Source organism: Rhincodon typus, chromosome 21 (assembly GCF_021869965.1).
Source record: "Rhincodon typus isolate 14 chromosome 21, sRhiTyp1.1, whole genome shotgun sequence".
Classification (NCBI taxonomy): Eukaryota; Metazoa; Chordata; class Chondrichthyes; order Orectolobiformes; family Rhincodontidae; genus Rhincodon; species Rhincodon typus.
The window spans coordinates 4,914,152-4,922,008 of NC_063352.1; the positions used below are offsets into that span (position 1 = coordinate 4,914,152).

The following is a 7,857-nucleotide window of genomic DNA, read 5'->3' on the forward strand; positions in this document are numbered from 1 at the left end:
AGAGCACAAAAGAAAACACTAATTCAGTTTAATCTAACAGCTGCAATATTTCTTTGAGTTGGTGTTGCGAATATCTACTTCTTGATCCGTGTATTTCAACTAAACTTTAATTCCCAAGACTAAAAATTTTATTCTAACAGTAGAAATAGGATAAATGCAAATAAAGCATGTTGAAATCTATATACTGAACATTAGGTCATGTTAAGAAGACATGGAGTTCTAAAAACAGTAGGTGGGCTTGCCGAGCTAAAGAGGTGGAGTCTATAACATTTGTAATGAAGACAGTTCAGGGGTTGTTTTGGGAGCTGAAGCCAAAATTAGTTGAAAGTATTCAGTGAAGTCAGGCTGTAAAACCCATTAGGTCAGAAAGAAGTTTGCTGAAAGAAGTTAAGATACAGTTACAATTTTAGCTGGGATAGTACTGAAGCAAAGATATGGATTCAATAGTGTTGCTGCTAGCAAACTCCAGGCAGTTAGGGCAGGAGAGGTCCCTGAAAACCATCGATAGTTCAGTGCAGTTGAGCGTGGATGAATTAAATCCACAATCAGTTTGTGCAGAGAAATATTGGAGCTCAGAGAAATCCTAGGGACATTGTCTGCTTAGTGAAGTTAGTGGTCAATGAAAAGAAGTGAATTTATGAACAAGAATAGATGCTGGACTGCAGTTTGGGAATCCAGTGGAACACAGCGTCAGGGAAACAGACTGAACTACCTGAAAGTGAGCAGTAATTGAGACAGTCTTTTAGAGAGGGGTATTTGAGGATGTTTCAAGACTAGATCTTCAAGAGTGAAGCATTGAAATCCCTTGCATAGGAGACAAAATTTTCATGAGATTTGATGACTCTCAGTGTCACTAACATCTGGCGATTTGCCAAGAAATCTGTGAAATCCGTTTTGACTGCATTTACTATTTAATGTGCCCTTTGGGGTGTTTGACCACAACATGACTTTTATTGACAGACTTACATAAATTTGGTGGTCTTGTCACAGATCATATAAATTGTAATTTACATTGTTAAAATGAATAATAGCAACACTTAGTCGAAAAATGATACAGTAGTAGTTATTCAGTCTTTTCAGGACCAAATGGTCTCTTTTGTCATCTAACTTTTGTACGAAAAAAATGTATTTAGTTCGTCCCTAATTTAAATTGATTTCCAAACTGAACAAAGCCTCACCAACGATAAGGCCATAGCAGTAATCAGCAGGTATGTGCATGGAGCTTCAACTCATTCACTTTCTGTCCTCTCTCTGATGACATTCCCCCAAATTAAATTTCCCTGTGATTGGATGCCAAGGATTAACTCAGCAGAAGAGCGAAGTAAAGAATGACCCATATTCTATCACCCTGGTAAACTGCAGCACTAATACCCAGCATCACAGCAGCATGCTTATTGCCTTAGATGGGGGAGAGGGTTGGCTTGCAGGGCGGATTTCTGCTTGCTCACCATAACTTTGGCGCAACAGCAGCAGAGAGCAGAAAACAATGATTTGCATGGGTTTTCCATATTGTTCTGGAGGTATTCATGCTCTTCAGTTGTAATTATGGCAGGCAAACGGGTGAAGCCTGCAAAAATTCACCCTTTATCTTGAGGTTTGTTAAGCATTGTATTCTACAAACACAATAACAAATATTTGAAGAATCAATAGGGAATTTCTGTTTCTCGGCACGGTGTATTTTGGAAACAGAATGGAAAACATTTAATGCATTTTACAAAGTGGTGTCAATATAATGCTTGTGTCAGATATCATGGCATTTGCAATAGGTGTTGTTGACAGTGATTACCTGGCATTGCGTGAATAAGATCTCCGCACAGTACAAAGAACTTGGGTTTCAGTGTTAACTTGTTGATAGCCTGCACTGCTTGCTCCATGAGCTTGATTTCTTCCTGCCATTCATCCCCGCTATCATCATGATCTCCAACCTTCCATGCCTTCATAAGGCCAAATTGTGGATCGGTTCCTTGTACGAAGTAGAAAGGTCCTTTCCAATCTTTCTCTAGAGAACAGTTTAAAAAAAAAAATTGTATTCAGACTTTTGACACCTTTTTACAGACATAAGATACATAATGAAAAGTTGTTCCTCTCAATATGGCTATACCAGCTGCTATGTTCCAACTGAGATAGAAGAGGGAAAGGTGAAGAGGTGAGCACAGTTCAAGAGGGAGACAGATGGAGCAGTTGAGGGAGGAAAATATAGACTGCTGGCGATTATTTTGTCCAATGAATGAAGCAGTAATTTTAATGCAGCTCCCTGGTATTGCCATTTTCACTTCATGAAGTAGTCTTCTCTTCAAAGAACTCAAACTTCCAATTGGAAATCAAAAATAAGAGTTCATCACCGGATTTACTTCTACGCTCATCAAGGTAGAGATGTCAGTGTGAGGAAATGGAATACTACACTATTTTGCTCGGGTATCAGAATGAAGCATTCTAAAATTAATGCAGGAATAGTGTGAGGAGCTCACTGATTTGTTCTCTGCCAAGGTTAACAATCTTCTCTGCTGCCTCAGCCCTCTTTAGCACTATTTGAGATTCTTTGTCTAGTTTTCTCATGAGAAACTTGGACCTGAACTTCAGGTAAGCCCCGTAGCACACAAAACAACAGGTGGACAAACGACAATTGCAATACAAGACTGAAGGTCATTCCCCATGGAGGCCCAAGCAATGAACAATTCTGGAGATAAGTCTGGTTATTTAGTCCTTGGTGTTGGCCATCTCTTTTGGTATTTGTGGAGGCTGTAAGAAAGACTTGTAATACAAAGAACATCATAACAAAAACACAATGGAAATCAGTCAGATAGAAGCAGATGGTTGAAAAAAGATTGTCTTTGCCTTGGCGATCAGGTATTAGAGTTTGAGAATGACTTTTTCCATTTCGTAAGGACTCACAGGACATGTGATTAAACGTTCTTTATTTATTCACTGGCATGCAAACATAAACTGTATTAATTACATCAGATGTTTTTATCCTTCACAGTATTCTGTATCGTTTTGTCAAAATGCAGCATAAAAACAGTTTACAAATCCAACCAAATAACACCTCACATACTGTCAGTAAAATAACACACAGTAACAAAGAAGCTACATTTTACACCCTTAAGTACTAACACAATGCTCTATTTATAACCAATGGATGTCATTTGCCATTAGAAAAAGCAATTGCTTAATGGAGCAATTATCATCACTGAACTCATGAAAGCATTGGTGGTAAATTTGAATTGTTATACATCTCCTTCCAGTTGCACCCATGTCTCTACCACCTAACACTAACCTGCTATCTTTCGCCCCACAACACCCCATTCACTTTTGTCTAGTTTATGGCCCGTGCACTTATCAAAAGTCATCACTGATATCCTTTCTGACTTCAATCATTATATGAATACAAGTATGGGTCAGCTTCTATTATCAATGTCAATTTGCTCAAAGCTTCATTGTCTGCATCATATACCGTAATATAGCTCTTCTCACCATTACTCCTTGTTCATTTCCATTGGGTTTCCATCGATCAACACAATTAATTCAAAATCCACACACTCATTTACAACTCCCTCCAAAACCCAATGTCCCAGTTTGTTCCTAATTCTTTCAACACTAGTCAAATATTCACTCCCTTCACACTCCACTTCCTAATCAGTGACAGAGACTTGAGAGACAGAAAATTTTCATGATAGGTCATTGACCTGAAAAGTTAACCTCATCTCCCTTTCTCAGGCGCTCCCCAATCTGCTGCGCATATTCTGCTTTTATTACGCAGTTCTAGCATCTGCAGTATTTATGTCCATTAATATCTTAAATACTTCAAGCTCAGTTGACATTGATCTTTAGAGATGCAAGAGACAGGCAGCTTTTGTTCCATTGGTTTGAACTGTATTCAAATCCACTGATCTTTTTCAAATATAATCTTTCATCTTACCTGGAGTTCTATGAAGAAATTAAAGATAAGCGACATTGACACAGTGTGCTATTTCTGTCAGTTCCATGGCACATGATGCAGGATGGAAAACTAATAACCAATGATTTAAACAATAAAATGAGGGCTGAGAACAAGAGAAGTGGAATGTCACTGCATAAAGCACAGTGATAAGGAGTTTTGTCTGCAAGATCTCAACACTAGCAATTGTAGAGACTTATGAACATTCAGCAAAGCAGTAACTGCAGGAGAGAACAGTTTGCGAAAGTGCATTCTTGTAAATTAATGACATAGCCACAAATGTAGGAGGTTTGATCAGCAAGTTTACAGATGGCACAAAAATTTCTGGAGTGAGGAAAGTCGTAGATTACAGGATGATATGGATAGGCTGATCAGATAGCCATAACAGTAGCAAATGCAGTTTAATCCTGATAAATGTGAGGTAATGAATTTTGGGAGGATGAACAAAGAAAGGGAGTATATGATAAATGGTAGGGCCCTGAAAAGTATGGGAGATTAGAGGGACCTTGATGTGTATGTCTACAGATGCTTGAAGGCAACAGGGCAGATTAATAGGGTAGTTAAAAGTCATATGGGATAATTGCCTTTATTAACTGAGGTACTGAAGACATGACGAGTGAAGTTAGAACAGGGCTGAATAAAATATTTGTTGGGCCACACCTGGATGCATTTCTGGGTGGCCACAAAATGTGAAGGATCTGATTATACTAAAGAGGGTACAGACAAGATTCACCAGGATGTTGTCCAGACTGGATAATTTTAGCTATGATGAGAGAGTAGATAGGAAACAACCCCAGCCTTCAGGCAGAGAAGACTGTGAGGAGATCTGATTGAGGTCAACAAAATTATGAGGGGCATAGATAGGATACGTAGGAAAGAACGCATCCCTTTAGTGGAAAGGTGAATAACCATGGGATATAGATTTAAGGCAAGGGGCAGGATATTGAGGGGATTTAAGGAAAAATGCTTTCACTCAAAGGTAGTGCATATCTGGTATTCAGTGCCTTAAATAGTGGTAGAGACAGGAACCATCACAATATTTAAATAAATACCTGAAATGCCATGCATTAAAGGCTATGGGCCAAGTACTGGGAAATAGGATTAGAGTAGATAGGTGCTTGACAACCAGTGCAGACACAGTGGGCCAAAAGACCTTCTTCCATGCTATAACATTTTACGACTCTAGCACCGATGCTTGGTGTGCCATAGATGGTAGCATAGATGTCAAGGGGGAAGAAGGTGCAATAACTGGAGAAGGAGGAACAGGATAAATGGAAAGAGCAAGTCTAGAAAAAGAGACTCAGGCTTCCAGGAAAGACATGGTGGTGAGTCACAATAGGAAGAAGCAGGCCATGTGGGTAAGTTCAGGTAATTATGGCTGATGAAGTTGGGGGGTGTGGGAGTCTAAACGTGAGTCCATCTCTTTCTTCTCTTGCAGAAGATTTAAAAAGTGAAGAGCATGTCAAGAAGTTTAAATGAAAGGTACAGAAGCCATAGGGAATGGTTAGTACATCTCCGTTTGTAACAGAATTATTCCCTGGTAAAACAAAGCTTTTGAGTTTGCAGTAAATTAATGGGAGATGGTTTGTCAACAAATACATATTACCTAGTTTCTCGGAAGACATATTCAAGTTCAGCATTTTAAACTTTTACAGATGATATAGATGAATGTGTTGATGAATACCTTTTAAAAAGTATGTGATGAATGAGTAATAAAAAATAATTTAAAGGTTAGAGAAAGAAATAAAGATGATGAAATACTCTATGGAACTATAGGCAAAGATTTCTGCTGTTAATAATTTCCTGTGACATCTTAAAAAGTGTTTTTATTTATGCATTTTGTGATCTTGATACAAACTGTGAATCGTAGAACCCTTTCTTAATTATGGTTACTGCACTACTGGGACCATAGAAATGTCATCTTTGAAATGACTAGAGCTTTGTTTAAATAAAATTAGATTCGTATCCTGGTGTTTTTCCTGATTAACATTATGGATCACAGTTTTATCTATGGGATACAACTTCCCCAAGAGTTTAAAATTGATGGATTTGTTCACACAAAATGTACATAGCTTTTAAGTGGCCTCCTTTAATTGTCCATATGCTGAGATTAAAACTTTGTTCAATGCTCTTAAATTGAGCACAATATCTTCCTTAAAACACTCTAATCATGTCATAACCAGATATAATCCTGAATCCTAGTTTCCTCAATGCAAGGCCAGCAACGTTTATTCGCATTTCTCAAAATGAAGTGTCAATGCTAAATGCATCAATGTCCAGCCTTACAATAGCAAATATTAAACCTAATATAATCCATTTCATGAAGCAGCGATCCACATAATGAATTTAGTAGTAATTGTTGAGAAAATCCAAAACCATTCTTTAACAGCTTGTACCTCCAGCATATAAAAAAATGGCCTAATTAGAGCCTGAAGGAAAGAAATTCAAGGTGACCCATTTCTTTCTATTGTGTTGATTGCAAACATTAAGTAGTTATTTTTAGTGTCCAGTATGCTTTACTAAATATGCAAATCAAATATAATGGTCATTGGAATAATACAAAAGGAGTTCCACGTGACTACTGAAAATTATGAACCACAACTCTTTTCCCAACAGGACCTGGATTGTGTTTGCTACACTAATCATTCAGAATGCAGGAACTTCATCAGGATAGACAATAAACTCTTGATCATTTCAAGGGTGGCATCACTATGGTCCAGGTGGTGGACTAATCATAGTGATAGGAAGAACTTGGCATTGACAACTCCAGTAAATAGGTGGAAAGAGCATCCTGTGGTGGACTGTCAATAAAAAGCATGTAATTGCACTGATGGTAAAAGTAAAAGTTTTAATGGAATACTGAACACTTCATGCAGGGGCAAAAAACAGCTTGCACTTAAAAGTTTTTATGAACACTCTGTCAACTGCAGTTAAATACTTTCTGCCTAATATCCCACTAACAATACTTCACTCCCCTTTGTAATAATTCTTCTTGAATGAATGTAAACTGATTTGGACTCTTCCAGGAATCTGTTCCACATCCTGAAAATGTTGTTCATGAAAAAGTTCTGTTTTCAATCTTTAAATACCAGTGGATGAATTTCATCTCCAGATCATTAAAGGTAGCAACAGAAGTAGGCCATTCAGCCCATCGAGTCCACCCAATCATTCAATGTGATCAATTTGATCATTCTCATCTCCACTTTCCTACTTATTCTCCTTAATCATAGATTCCCTTACTGCTCAGAAGTCTGTCTACCTCAGCCTTGAATATATTTAACAAACTAATTACTACAGCTCTCTGAGATACTACTCTCATAAGAAGAAATTCCCCCGCATCGCTGTCTTATATGGGTGACCCTTTATACTGAGATTACACCATCTGGTCCTAAAAATTCTTCCACAAGGAGAAACAACCTTTCCTCATCTATGCTGTCTACCCCTACAAATCTTACATGTTTCAATAAAGTCACCTCTCTTTCTTCTAAACTTCAATGACTACAAGTACAAACAATCTCAATGTGTCCTCAGAAGGAAGTCTCTCTGCACCCAGGATCAACCTAATGAACCTTCTTTGAATTGCTACTAATGGGCTGGGGGCGTGGGGGTGTTGAGGGGTGGTGGTGGTATATCTTTCTTTACATGAGGGAGCCAAAACTGGTCTGACGAGTGCCTTGTATAATTTTAGCATAAACTTCCTATTTTCATATTCCATTCCTTTTGAAATAAGGGCCAATCGTCTGTTTATCTTCCCTATTACCCACTGAACTTGTGTGATGTTTTCTTGTGATTCATGCATGGATTAAGAGTCTAATGATTACCACAAATCCAATGGCGATTGTCAGAAAAACCCGAGACAACAAGGTGCAGGGCTGAATGAACACAGCAGGCCAAGCAGCATCATAGGAGCAGAGAGGCTGACG

General features: G+C 38.2%; 1 protein-coding gene across 3 annotated transcripts in view; it reads right to left on the bottom strand.

The window, feature by feature from the left end:
- cpped1 (calcineurin-like phosphoesterase domain containing 1) overlaps positions 1-7,857 on the bottom strand; it is a 157,293-nt gene that overhangs the window by 128,815 nt on the left and 20,621 nt on the right. For all 3 annotated transcript variants that reach the window (XM_048609854.1, XM_048609857.1, XM_048609856.1), the window contains one exon: positions 1,787-1,999. In XM_048609854.1, coding sequence (XP_048465811.1) covers positions 1,787-1,999 — 213 coding nt within the window. The remainder of the gene's footprint in view (positions 1-1,786; positions 2,000-7,857) is intronic.